The sequence below is a fragment of the Polistes fuscatus genome, unplaced genomic scaffold (assembly GCF_010416935.1).
Source record: "Polistes fuscatus isolate 324 unplaced genomic scaffold, CU_Pfus_HIC Scaffold28, whole genome shotgun sequence".
Lineage (NCBI taxonomy): Eukaryota > Metazoa > Arthropoda > Insecta > Hymenoptera > Vespidae > Polistes > Polistes fuscatus.
The window spans coordinates 463,048-478,568 of NW_025113105.1; the positions used below are offsets into that span (position 1 = coordinate 463,048).

A 15,521-nucleotide genomic window follows, 5' to 3' on the forward strand; every position below is an offset into this window, starting at 1 on the left:
TACTAAGTTAAATCCCTTCTTGAATGAGGATGACGGTCTATTACGAGTAGGAGGTCGTTTGGCCAGTTCTTACTTAGCTTTCGATCGGAAACATCCGCCAATTTTGCCCCAGAATTCATACCTTAGTCAATTGTTTGTGCGACATGCACACCACCAGTGTCTCCATGGAGGTCCAACCTTGACCTCGAGTTATCTGATGTCCCAAGTTGGATATTAAGCAGAAACCGGCTAGTTAAATCGGCTATTCGAGCTTGTTAGCGACTTAACCTCTGATTCCGTCATAGCCGCGTATCGTCGATTTGTAGGTAGACGAGGTATTTCTCAGACTCTTTATAGTGACAATGTTACTAATTTCCAAGGAGCTGATAAAGAGCTTAGGATTATGTTCAACCGTGCTTCGGAGTTTTATCAGAAAGTGACATTTCTTCTTGCCAACGATGGAACGAACTGGAAGTTCATCCCAACCAGTGCTCCACATTATGGTGGGTTGTGGGAAGCTGGAGTCAAATCAGTAAAGCACCATTTAAAGAGAGTCATAGGGGAGCATACGCTCACCTTTGAGGAGTTATCCACAGCTCTCGTGGAAATCGATGCTTGTCTCAATTCTCGTCCTCTATGGCCGCTAAGCTCGGAAACCGACGATCGGCGGGAGCTCACTCCTTCTCATTTTCCCAATGAGGGAGTTTCTACTTTGATTCAGGATGCCGATTTACCAAAATTGCCTGAGAAACGGTTAAGTAGATTTCAACTTCTTCAACGCATTAGAAACAATTTCTGGAAACGTTGGTCAAGCGAGTGTTTGGTGCACTTGTAATGTCGAGAAAAATGGAGGGATCCTTACGAGATCACCACAGTAGGTCAGCTTGTGTCAGTGCGCGACGACCGATACCCCCCTCAAAATAGTCCTTATGCAGAGTAACAGAGATACTCCCACGTAAGATACTCATTGGAGAACAGCTAGTTTTGGTTCGTCAGTTTGACGAAGGCGGGCGGGATGTTCGGTGAAATTAGGGAATTTGACCAATTCGTATTGCGCGCCGAATAGGTTAGATAGCGACGGCGTTGGGATATTACATTGGTTAGAATTACATTCTAAATAGGATCGGGTACGGTTGCCTTAGTTGAGTTATGAGGGCGCGAGGGGGCATTAGAGATACATGTAGGACCGCCTTTAGCCGGCAAGGTACGTGCGCGTGGGTCTTGAGGTACTTGGGAGAGGGAAGATGGGTGCGTAGGCCCTGGCTCGAGAGCGCAAGCGAGAGACCGATTCTGGATATTGAAAAGGACTTTTCGTTTGCTGATAAGGTACAGTGGCGCCATATTGGTTTCTTTGAAGTAAGAGCTGTTTCTTGTGGCGTTCTTTCGAGTTGTCGACTGGTAAGTTTGAAAGGGTTGTGCATAGACACAACCATGCACTTGGCCAAGTAGAAGGGGTTTTGCATAGACTCAACCGCCCTCATTATTAAGTTCGATGGGGTCGTGCTAGCACACGACCGCACTGTTACTTCGCTTTGAAGGAGTTGTGCAAAGGGCACAACTACGCTTGTCACCGACAGTAACGGTGCCTATTACAGTGTTTACCAGTCGACCTGCCGAGGTAAATTTGTGAAGGAAAAGGCTACCCCACGTGGAAGGTGTTGGCAGCGAGATTAACGTGTTTTGAAGACCGGATAACGCATCTAAGTAGGCTACGATAAGTTACATATTTGTAGTGGAGACGAAGGTAAGAGAGTTCTCTAGTCAGAGAAGAAATAAGAGACTACTATTTACTGTATTATAGGATTAAATAAAGTCATAGCTTGCCCCGGCTTTTCTCTCAACTTCGTGAGAGTTTTTATGCCAAAGCAAGTGTTTCATACCGCGTAAAATTGTGTTAATTGATTTATCTATCCTTCCCTATCTCACTCATTCATGCGTCGAAATAACCGAACTCACGACATTAACCCATTTGCATCAATGCGCGGAATATTCCGCGAGCCGCGACTGTCTCTTATCACCAAGCGCGGAATATTCCGCGAGCCGCGACTGTCTCTTATCACCAAGCGCGGAATATTCCGCGAGCCGCGATTGTCTACTATCACCATGCGCGGAATATTCCGCATACCTGCGACTGTCTACTATCACCAAGCGCGGAATAATCCGCGAACCCGCGACTGTTTCTTATTGTCAGTTGCTAAGTACTCTTTAGATGTGGCAGACCATATTAATCGCTTGTGATAGCATTTTATAGGTTTATTCTATACGTACATCAGTTTATTGTAAACAAGTTTTCCTTTTTCGCGATAATCTGTTGATTCCTGAGAATCTTTCGTGAGTATTTAAGTGTAACAAGTCCAAGTTTAAAAAACCATCTAATTTTATTATTTAAACTAAAATATAGTTGCCCCAATGGATTTCGAAAGTCTTGATTCGGATTCAAGTACTGAGATTGGACCCACTCGAAAACGTGTCCATATGATTTCATCAAGTGATGACAGCTCGAGTGATGAAGTTGAACAGTGCGGCAATTTTACAAATGAAGGTTTCGTGTGGAAAGCTAAGAATCCTACGCCCATTATACACGGGTTTTCTAGTGTTGTTGGTGCAACCGTAGATACACAAAATCGGTCAAGAAGGGAAATCTTTGAATTATTCTTTAACCAAGAATTAGTTACAAAAGTAATTACAGAAACAAATAAATATGGTGCAACCGATGAAAATTTTATACCTCTTGCAGACGATGAACTAAAAATATTTATTGCTGTAAACATTCTAATGAGCTTAGTTTGTAAGCCCACGATTCAGAGCTATTGGAGTACCGATAAAAGCTTAGAAACACCATATTTTAAAAATATTATGACCCGTACCCGATTTACGTCAATCGCCAACAATTTACATTTTTCTAGTATTATTACATCTAAGGACCCACTTGTAAAAATTCGAGAAGTTTCTGAAATAGTAAAAAATACTTTCATCCGCATGTATGTACCAAATAAAAACATTTCGATTGATGAGTCATTAATGTCATGTAGAAGTCGCTTGCATTACATACAATTTATTAGAACAAAACGAGCGAGATTTGGCATAAAGTTTTACAAACTGTGTGATTCGCAATCGAGATACATACATAATTTTAAAATATATGTAGGAAAAGATAAAACCGTTACTGGATCTGCTAGTAGAAACGTTGTAATGAATTTATTGAAAGAAAGTCAGTTATTGAACAAAGGATACTGCTTATTTATAGACAATTGGTACAGTTCACCGATCTTATATCGAGAATTATACAGTATGAAAACGAATGTATGTGGAACCGCGAGAATTAATAGGAAAGAAATGCCTCAGGAATTAAAATCACAACAATTGCAAAGGGGAGAAGCTATTGTGTTTTCTACAAGAGAGATGGCGGCAATAAAATGGAAAGATAAAAAAGATGTCGTTTTACTAACGACTATGCATGGCTTAGAATTTGCTGAAACTGGAAAAATAAACCGATATACCGGACAAAAAAGTTTAAAACCAACCGCAGTGCGAGATTATAATCAGTATATGGGTGGAGTTGATGTAGGCGACCAAATGCTAAGTAAATTTCACACCATGCGAAGAAATAAAAAAGCCTATAAGAAAATATTTTTTTATTTTGTCGACATGATGTTGTTAAACAGTTATGTAATTTTTAAAGGTCATAAAAAAGATCGGTCATTTCACGTTTATAAACAGCTATTAGCTGAGGAAATTATTAACAAATATTTGCCTAATATAAAAATAAATAACGCACCTATCAATGATTCTATATCGCGGTATACTGGCAGGCATTTTCCTATACGAATACCTCAAACCTTGGCAAAAGGTAACAAAACGTCAAAACGATGTGTTGTATGCGTATCTAAGGGTATTCGAAGAGAGACAGTGTTTCAATGCCATATTTGTAAGGTAGCATTATGTATTGATCACTTCAAAGAATATCACGAAAAATAATTTAATTAAATTTTCGTTGCATTATAAATAATTTTATTTCATTTATAAAAAATATTTGTTTCTCCGTTTGTGTAAAAAAAATAAAATAAAATGTTTGATGTAAACTATTGCGTATTAGTTGTTTTAGACACTGTATTTTTGACAAAATTCATAAATTTTTCTCATTGTCGGTTTCACACCCACATGCCCGACAGCGCGCGGTGATACGCGACAGTCGTCTGTCGTTCGGCTCTGATGTTCAGGCGCGGCGGCCTAAGTAGAGCGATGATGCAAATGGGTTAATATCGAAACGCTTACAGTCTTATATTCTACAAACACTTCTAAATAAAACTCATCGAAAATAAGATTTTCTTCCTCATCCAGGTATATTAGTTTCAAATCTTCAGATAAAGTTATCCACACACTCCTTTTTGGTGTCTTTTTCTAAGAGTGTTTCTTATTCTAGCATAATCCTTCGTTCTTTCAAGAATGTTGTGTAGATTCATACTCTGATATTCTAGTGGTATTATGTAACATTTATTTTCTTGTGTCGTAATTGAGGTTAGAAAAATTTTATTAGCTTTTCCGTCCTCTGCCCCTTTCACTTCGAATTCAAATTTAAGTTTATCCATGATTGGGTATTTGACGATAATGTCGTTTTATAAGGTTTGTTATCAATAATTATTAGAATCAGGATTGAATAATCACAAATCTGAGTTTCTCACATGTAAAAAGAGGAATTTAATTTACTGTGAAAATGACTATTTTACAAATATTTATTATTTTATTTTATTTAACTCACCTGTAAAAAGAGAAACGACATTAAATGTCAATTATTCACAACGCCCCTTCTCTAATTACAAATTTTTAACAATTTAATTCGTAACTATGATAATTAACATGTCACTGCTTCGTCATCATGATCTATCCATTTCTAATTAACTTCAAGTTATTAAGTAATGTAACAATCTACCTTACCCACGCTACGCAAGTGCGCGGGATGATTCAAAAAGTACTATGTATTTTACATATATATATATGTAAGGACAGTAATTTGAGCTATATTGAATTTAGCGCGTAAATAGGTTAGGGAATAAAACAGGTGGCGTTAGTGCTACAAAGAAAGCAGGAGTGAAAAGATACAGAGATTAAGAGATATATGTAAGAAAATTAATCAAGAAACAACGGTGTAGATATTAGCATTGAATGTTGTTTCTTTGTTATTACAGGTAGGATAAATAATTAGTCTAAGTTGCTACATTATTATTTTGTTCAAAATAAAATAAAATCTTTGTTATTACAGAGAAACAATTCTACCTATTATCTACCCATAACCTGCACAATAAATAAGACATTATATATATATATTGGTACACATACCAACTTCCAAGATACAGCTCAAGTTTATGGAAATCTTAATTCTATCTATCTGTCCTTCTTCTGCCATACGTGTCTATGTATATTAATATTATTTGGATATACTAATTAATTGGTTAGCTTCCTAATTAATTGTTCTTTCTATAAAATCTTCTTTACTCCGTTACTAAAATTAGATAACATATTTCTCTGTTATTTTTACGTAAATACGTAATAAATGATTTAACAATCCTCGCTAAAGGTTTTATCACGAAGTGTTTATCGATTGATAAAAAAGTTTGACTTCGGTTCAATGATTTTTTTTTGTTGAATATTATCGATACCAGAACTCGAACGTGATCTAAAATTGTCTTATATATTTAAATCGAATCTTAATAAAAGTTATTACTTTACTTTCTTTTTTCAAATCTGTTTTATATACTTATACAATATTGTGACATCCCGCCACGCATATCTTCTTCAATTTTTCCACAGTAGAATAATATTAACTAACAGAGACATTATTACAGTGATTTATATAAATTTCAACCGAAACCATTTTTAGTAGTAAGTACCGAAAACAATTACAACAGTAGTATTGATAAAGGATTAACTTATCATAACCAATTTATAAAATGCACGTAACAATTGTTCTCGAAACCTAGTTGATTTTATTAAAACATATGTCTTCTAACGATACAAAAGCAACCACGATAAATCATTGGAAAATGCCCAAAAATTCGATAAGCCATGTGCCTGCCCCCTACCATCAACCCTTGTTCGTAAACACGTGCTAATCATAAAATACCGTAGGCCGCGTGGCCAGGAGGATCGGAGAACGTGAAATCTAAGATCGAAAGGACCAACGTTCTCCTATTGTCTCCGGGACCCCATTGTCGCCATGAATACATTGCCATTCACTTAATAAAGAAATCTCTGTTAGAATCCTCGCCATGAAAGACATAAATATTAAACTAAAACTAATCGTCACCCGACCGATAGACTAAACTTAAACAATTATGAACTAAAAGAAATGCGTAGAACTTTCTCGAATGATTTTAATGGAAAAATATGGAAGATCCTCAAATATCTTAGACTTGAATCCTCGAAGCACAGAAATACTAAAACAATTGCTGAAATACGAATCTTCTATGTATACTCGTACGACGAAAGAATAAATGAAAAAGGAATTATAGAAATATTATTAATGAATAATTAAAAAAGGATTATTATATGAATATCGTCGAAATTAATTAAATAAGATTCGAATGTTAAAGGAAGGAAAATGACTGCATGTTATAAGGATAACGATGGAAATATGTAAAGGAAATATTAAATAAGACTTAGATTTTAAGAAACTGTATTAATTATCTACGTAATGTTAATGAAAATATGTGAGCCTTCACAAGAATGTTCTAGAAGCTGTGGTGCATCAGGAAGGCTTGGGTTGGCTTGCGCCAAAAGGGTGGAGAAAGGACAATCCCCTCCACGACAGAATCTCTGGTCCCTATGAAAACTAGGAGGGCTTTGCCCTCACGCCTTCACTCTGACCTTAGTTATAGTAATTAGCTGTGCTTTGTTGTTTTGTAAAAAACAGAAAAAAAACAGCATCATGTCAGTAACTGCATCAGTTTTTTCTTTTTGTACAAAAATTTCAAGAAAGATCGAATTTCTTCTTTATATTCACTCATTTTCAAGTGACAATAACTTTTTATCTAATAAATGAATAACACAACTTTTTTGTTTTTTATTTTTGAAGTTAATTACTTTATGCTATGTCACCTTTCAAATTCATTCATTTATTACCAGATCCGATTAATATTACCAGAATTATGCGATAGCAAAACTTCCTATCGGGAAAATACGAAAAAGTTTCTCCCAAATTCAATATTTGAATAGATATCTAATGCAGTACTAATACGATATTGAAACAACGAATTGATTTATAATGAACATATGTTGACTACTAAACTAACAATAGACTAATAATACTAATAATACATTAAATTCATTAAATCAATGAAAAAAAAAGAATAAATGGTAAAATTTTGGTAAATTTGTTCTATGAATAATACAAAGAAGAACGGAATTTTATCGATTACTTTTATTTTCATAATGTTACACGATATTTTTATATTTACATACACATGAAAATAGCCGGAAGCTATTCTGAAATTTTTGCTTCCATGGTATCGTTAGAATCTACTTGTCCACGTTACGTTCTATCGTGACTTTCGTACGAGTATCCCAACGTTAGTTCTCGAGAAAAAGCTTAGTGCGTCGTAGTCGTAGAAATTTAGTAGAAAAGAAAATCTACGAAGCTAGATTATTCGTGTATTACTATTACGAGTATTATTACTATTACGAGTCACCCTCTGCACGTGTGTTAGAGAAATCTTACAATCAAAAGAAAAATCATACTCGAATTTATCTTTCGATCATTTCGATAGAGAAAATGAAAGATTACAAAACATTTGGATACGTTCATTGTATCCTAAAATAAATGAACACATTGATATTTCAAGGTTACTCTTATATTTCCATTTCCTTTCAAACAGACATTCCAAAAGTAAGAAAAATTTTTCTTTGAAAAATCAACAAAATCTTTAGCTTGACAAATTTGGAAGTACTCTTGCACGGTGGTAAACCCTCCTAAAGGGAAATTATTCTTTGTGTTTCTCCTCTTCCTGAATTAAAAAGTTCATACCTGAGGATTAAAATATCATTTAATTTTCTTTCAATCGTAATTATCAATAGCGACAAAAGGAAGACCAACAATTGGTTTTGTCCCTTTTCGATACTTTTTACAGTAAAGGACAGAAAAAACAGAAACCTTTTGCTTCCTTATTCTTCCTATTCTTCCTTCACCAATGCATGTGCCCTGCACGTGCAGGATCAACAATTAGGAACTTTCCCGTAAAACTTTCCCTTTTTTACAATGGACGCATATTGTTTTGGTCAAGGTTTCCACCTCCATGAATTCAAAATTCATTCAATTTTTAACCCCTCTCCTGATACCTCCTGAACCTGGAACCCTATAAAAGCCTCTTCCCAAAAAGTTTTTCCTTATTACTGTCTTGCCCATCGAAGCTAATAGTCGTTCTTGCCAAGAAACGTTCTTGCCTTGTTCAAGTTTAAGTTGCTCGAGTTGAGTTGTTCGAGCTCCATCGATTTTCATTTGGGAATCCTAAGTGATACATCAAATTCGTTTCTTCGTTTAACGAAGAATCATCCAACGTGCAACTTCCTCGTGCTCGTGCTCGTGCTCGTGTTCTTATTTTTCTTAATCAACGAGGTAAGGTATTTTAATAATTACACGAAAAATCTCTATCTTACGTACGAGATAAGGACATAGTGTTCGTTGCTGAAAGTGAAACAAAAGATCTAACGAATAATTTTCAATTTGTTTTAGAAATATATTCGACAAAATGAAGGATACCACTGTCAAAGAAGATTTGGAATACTTCGTATCTAAAGCTATTAGACTAATTGCCAAGTTCGATCCAAGTAACAATGAATTTATTTGTTGGGAGCAAAAATTTAATAGAACCACGCGTAGAATTGAGCTACCGGATGACATGAAAGTATCTTTCCTATTAAAACTGATTGAACCTCATGTTTTTACCGACGTCGAGAAAGAAACAGGATTAAGTCTTACAGAACTAAGTAATTCCTCGTACAAAGATCTTGCACATATATTACAAGATACTTTCAAAGAAGTTCCGGTATACGAGTTGTATAGAAGAACGTTCAGAAACCGAAAGCAAAGAGAGAACGAATCGACATCAAGTTTTCTTTACACGCTTGAAATTATGTGCAATAATTGTAATTTTGGACGTCTTAGAGAGGCTGCCATAAAAATACAATTTTGTAACGGTTTAAGAAATGAATTGATTCAATCTGTATTATGGAGACTGCAGGAATTAAATGCGGAAGAAATGCTAGATATTGCAAAAGAAATGGAACTCCATGACAGATACGAAGCCATGGGAATTCATTATCCTTATCCGGATATAGTTTATAATGTACTCAATTAACTTTTATTTTAACTTTTTACCTTTGTTTTTTTTTACCTTTTAACTTTTAACTTATTTTTCATGTAGAAAATTTTATAGTTGTTTTATATAAAATATAACTTTATATTGATTGTATTATATTGTATTATTTAAAACATTGTATACCAAAATTAAACAACACTTTTGATAATATATACGAGTTATTTTTTATTTTTCCGAAGGGGTCAGTTTGATGGGTAATGATCTTTCTATAGATAAATACATATCGATTTTGAAATATATTTTCAAGAAAAATAGAGTGAGAAACAAATAGAATAGAAAGATAAATAAGCGAAACCGATAAAAACGATCGAGATTCTCTAGTGGATTATAAACTTGTATGTACATGAACACACGTCTATATGATAATTATCATATTTTAACAAAAAGCTATAATGTACACCAATGGATACAAGACTTTGAAAATGAATGCGAACGTTTTGAGGTAAATCGAGATGAAAAAAAGATTGAAATTTTTAAAATATTTCTAGAAAAAACCTGTTTAGATTGGTATGGCAGTATGTTGATGAAACAAACCATAAATTCAGATTGGAATATATGGAAGGAAAATTTTATTGAAACTTATGCGATTAAAGGATGGAGTTATATTAGATATGCAATGTCATTTAAGTACCAAACAGGATCTCTTGTAGAATATGCTGTAAAGAAAGAAAGACTGCTCCTAGAAATTAGAAAAGAGATTGATACTGGCACATTGATAGATCTCATAGCTACAGGCTTACCAAACTTTATATCAGATAGAATAGACAGGGACTCACTTCAAAATGTCAAAGAGTTATTTAATGAAGTGGGAAAACTGGAGTATTTAACTGATAGGAAGAAGTTTGTAGAAAAAAGAGGGATCAAAACAGAAGTAATTATTAACCCATTTATATGTTGTAGAAAAAGTCACAAAATTATAAGAAGCTGTGTCATTATTTAAATAATTATTTTTTTAATCGAAATTCAAAAGCAGTCAAAATGACTTGCTTAGGCAATCTAGTGTTAATATTCTTCAAAATTTTAAGTTATATAGTAGTTAGATAATGTATTATAGTTTATTAAAAATAATTTATTAACTTATAATAACCTCAAATATTAATAAAATACCTCATGGTCACAAGTGGTACAACAAAAACATGTAAGTACTATTTCTGGCTATACCATGGCCACAAATGGTGCATAAACAATTCAGTTTTTGCCATCGTCTTTACTCATTTAATTTATTAAGATGTCCAAACGTATGTTTTTTAATTTTCAATATTCAAATAATTAAGATAAATAGACTAGAAAAGATAACGTAGTAATAAAAAATTATTTTTTATGCGTTGTACCGCGAAACGGCGGTACATCTGTCACCAAAAGGTGGTCTAGTCTGCAGAAAGGGGCAAAGCTGTTTATAATGTTGCTGGAAACGAGAAAGAAAATGTTAGTACACTTTTGAATGTAAACGCTGCGAGAGAATTTGCTCTATCACTGACTACTTTTAAGTATGAACGACTACTAGATTTGCGCTGACTCAGCTCCAAAAGATTAGGGCATAAAAAAATCCGAGAATGGGTGGATGACAAGTGAATCTTTTTACGAATATTTTACTAATGTTTTCTATCCATTCCTTCTGAACAATAAAATTCAACTTCTCGTGATAGTTTTCTTGGTAGGCCATGTTTCTCATATGTCTATTCATCTGAGCAAATTTTGTAAGGAAAAACAGATTATCTCGTGTTGTTTTCTTCTTCACTCCACGCATATTTTACAACCATAGGACGTTTTTTTTCCTTGGAAACAACGATGGAAAAATTTGATTAAAAACTGGCGTATACAAAATAATAATGTTGATGTTCAGAAACATACCGTTCCAGTTTTTTTACATAAACTTATTACTGAAGAAGATTTTACGACTACTATTAAGAATGGATTTAAAGCTTGCGGTTTATATCCGTTTGAAGCGAATTAAGTTGATTATATTAAGTGTGTTGAAACGAAAGACCACGAAAACAATCAAAGTATTTCTGATGAAACAAATTCGTTAAAAACCATACAACAAGTTTAATCTCATCAAGAATACATCGAGAGTAGAATTGATCATGAGCTTTTACAACATTTCAAAAATGCCAAAGCTACAGATATTGGTTGGGAAACGGGTGATAAACACGAGTCATTATACAATTTTTGAGCCTATCAGTATTATTTATTTGCCAACCAAATATTTTTTTATTGTTCGTAATTATATATCACGATAATTATTTCTTGCATTTTCTACCACAAAAATAAAATAAAATTTATTTGTATGATAGTCCTATTATAAGAAATTGAAAAGTACGTTCTGAATTATTTGTGTTCGGTGAAATTATAGTCCAGTCAACGGGGGCCGTTTTTCCGGAAATCTCAGGAAAGAAGGTGAAAACTTGATATAAGGGTAAATAGACGACGCTGAATCGAATGGTGCTAATTTTTTTGATCTGAGTGGTGCTGTTTTTGAGAAAAAGGGTAAAAACGGATAAAAATTGGTAAAAAATGGCTTTATCTTAGAATCTAGGCATTTAATCGAAAAACGTTTCAAACAAAAGTTGTAGAGAATTAAAATATACATAAAAAATGTTCTATGAGTTATCTTCGTATTTTCAAAAATAAGCGAATAAAATTGGATTGAAGATGGGAAAATAATTGTAAGAGTGGGGAAGCAAGTCCCGCCTCTCAGTCGGCTTTTACACGCGAGCGAGCTAGTGTGCGTGCAAGCGTCGGTGTGCACTAATACACAAACGAAGGATCTTCGACAATCTTCGGGACTCTCGGTCTTGAATGAAAGTGCGAGTGAGAGAACAAACCAATACTTCTCTCTTTTTATTTATCATGCGATAACGAGTATTATTGTCCTTGGCCATCGATTGTTGTGCGTTCTGATATTTCTCTTTTTATATTTTTTCTTTCGGTAGCAAGAATTTTACGTCTTGGCCATCGAGCGTCGAGCGTTTTGTATATCTATATATATCGGCGTATAAGCGCGGCATTTTTAAATCGAATCTTGATGCTTATGGCACACCGTTTCTTTATTTATTGTCAAAAATAATGAACCTCGAGTAAAAAAAAAATAATTCATTTTAACAAAAACTATTATTATTTAGTTGAGAGTAAAAATAATGAATTAATTTTGTGTCTCGCCATAAAATAAATTAGAATAATTAATTGATATAAATTCTTTGCCTCACAAAAATTTATTTGTATATCAAATTGAATACGTATTCTCTTTAAGACGAAATTTAAAATTTAAATATTTTTCCTATTAAATTATGTATTTTATAAAATTTTAAATTACTGACTTTTTGTCTCGTAAAAATTTATTAGTGTATCAAACTAAATACATATTTGAAAACGAAGAATTTTATAACCACACATAAAATTAATTCAAGATATATATGAAAGGATATTCTAAAAACGTGGAATTTATTTTTTGTCCATACATAATTTTAATTCATTTTTATTATGTTATAAGAAAATAGTAATGCATTCTGATTCATCTTCGAAGTCTTAAGAATTCTACGAAAAAAATTGAACAATTACCAAGTGGAGCGTTAGCGTAAGTAGTAACGTCTTCGCTTCTCGCGCTGGGTATTAACGTTCGATTCTTCGTGGGGGAATTATTTTTTTTACAAGTTTTTCTATCCTTAGGTTATATAAATTGTTTTTACATTTCCTAATTTCTAATTATATATAGAAAAAAATTAAAATTATTACAAAAAAATTAAAAGCAATAAATTTTTTTACATCTTGCACAAATAAAGGAAGATTTATTACTTAAATTACAAATTCATCCTGTAAATATCATCCTAAAAAATGTCTCGTTTTGGCACGTTAAAAATTAAATTTTGTTATTTATTGGATATTATTTAATTTATAATTAGTAACTTTATTACTCGCGTAATAATGTTGATTTCTTAATAAATTTTATATCGTTAGTGCAAAATTTAAAAAAAATCTGAGGTGGGACTCACTGACCGTCTCCCTGTTAAGGATAGACCATAACCTGCCATGGCGCTAACACGAATTTGTTATTATTATGCATTACATATTATATTAAAATATTATTTTGAAAAGATAAGTTTTATATAGCTATATGAAATGCATTTATCTTACTGAGTGATTATAGGTAACCCCCAAAGCGCTGAAATGCATTTATTTGTGTTGACTGGATTAGTAAAATCCCGAGATAATGCAATTGAAGAATTGAATGCCTTTTATCGTGTGAAAACTTACTTAAAAAACTAGCTTAATACAAAAAATGCCAGGACAAACCAAAACAGGACGATTTTATACAATTTTACAAAAAAAAATTGTTTTAATCTATGTAGGACAAACACAAAAACCCATACTAAAAAATTCCAGACTTTACTGGTTCACCTTTCTTTTATTTGAAATATTTCAATACGACACATTGCAATATGCGTGCATAATATTTAAGTATATATGTTATAATTATTTATTTAAATAATACTACATTTATATGTTTAATATGACAATAATTTCCTCGCACAACTGCAGTAATGATAATAATATTGAAAAGTTTAAATATATGGAAATTTATTCAAATTATCTTCTTTTTTTTCTTCTTTTTTATTAGGACTTCGTCCTGTTATAGCTTTTATTGCTATTTCCGAGAGTGTTTTATTGTTTTTACCGAGGGTAGGTTACTTTAAATATGTTCCTGATAACCATGGTTTCACCGGTCATCGATGTAATCCCTGTAGCGCTTTAAGCTAACTTACAATTAGTATCGGTTGCCGGTGGTGGCTATGACATTCAACGTTTGAACATTATTATGTTGTTGTACAGCTCGAATTTGAAGTTTTATAAGAAAATTCATTTCTGGAACAGGATATATCAATCTTAAGAATTATTTGGACTTTGTCATCTCTTTAACAATTTTTATGCTATTTCTTTTAGAAGTCTCTTTATTGAGATTTATGGTAATAAAATTGAATTTAACTTTTATCGTAATACTTTTTATGAAATAGTATTTGTAAATACATATTAAATGGTTTCTTAAGAGAATCTGTCTTTTTAACAGAACTTACTAAAACTCAATTTGTAAAAGTAAAATTTCATAAACAGAAGGAACTATATGGAAATAATTTTTCTTTTAATTTATGAACATAAATTTTTGTTTTCTTTCAATTTATGAAAATAATTATCTTATTCGAATTTGAGAAGGTATGAGAAAAATAATTTTCTATTTTTTTAAGATAAGAGATCTAAATTATAAAAACTAAAATATATTTTAAAAATTTTTAATCGATCTTTTCTTTTCTCGATCTAGAATATTAACTAAAATTATGTTTTAAACATTTCGTTATTCAGTCTTGTGTACGTTTAATTTATTTCCACGCTCAATTTTTATCTCGTTGTAGGCAAGATATGTTTAACCTAAGAAGTCACTTAAGAAAAGACAAAAAAATTCTTGCTGCTAATGCTCAAATTTGGTATACTAAGATTATTGAGACCGATGATTATAAATTAAAATTGAAGATAACACAAAAAGAAAAGAATTAATCTATTGCGGTAAACACATATGTTTAAAAAAGATCAAATTTCATTGAAATCTGGTATAATATTATAATGTTTTGAGTTACTAGTTACAAATTAAAAATCAAAATATAAAATAAATTCAATATAGTGGACATATATACATATATTTTTGAAATTTTAGTCATTGATGATATAAATTTACAAAATTCAAAATACGAAGTAATCATAATTAAAATGGAACTTGATCTTTTCTAAGGCTTATTAGAAGCATACTAAATTCGCTGCTAATCATTCCTCATGACAACTTTTGTCTTAATGATACGAAGAATCTTATAGAGGAATTTCCTCTTTTATTTAAAATAATTAATTCATTAGATGTTTGTAGTATTACAAAAACGTTATCAAATTTTCTTCTATTTGTTTAAATTCATTATACGCATTTAATTGTATTGGACGAAGCTTTAAGTTTCAAAAATTGCATAGAAGTGAAAAATCCTAGATCTAGAACGATTGAAACATATTATCTATTAGGATAGGTGGTTTACCCTTGAAGAAGATATGCGCTTAAAATCTTATCTTTACTTACAATTACAGATGTAAAAATAACTAGCTTCTTTATTTTTAGTTTTATTTTTTTTAATTTTTAATTTT

At 32.3% G+C, this 15,521-nt stretch overlaps 1 protein-coding gene across 1 annotated transcript; it reads left to right on the forward strand.

The window, feature by feature from the left end:
- Nucleotides 1–1,128: 1,128 nt before the first annotated feature.
- LOC122519007 (piggyBac transposable element-derived protein 4-like) lies at nt 1,129–3,993 on the forward strand. Its single transcript, XM_043638171.1, has 3 exons — nt 1,129–1,377; nt 2,231–2,243; nt 2,381–3,993. The coding sequence occupies exons 1-3, from the start codon at nt 1,129–1,131 to the stop codon at nt 3,955–3,957; spliced, it is 1,839 nt and encodes a 612-aa protein (XP_043494106.1). The 3' UTR covers nt 3,958–3,993.
- The last annotated feature ends 11,528 nt before the right edge of the window (nt 3,994–15,521 follow it).

What these genes read in the sequence shown, in the direction of transcription:
- LOC122519007 (XM_043638171.1), top strand. Translation starts at nt 1,129, where the DNA reads ATGAGGGCGCGAGGGGGCATTAGAGATACATGTAGGACCGCCTTTAGC.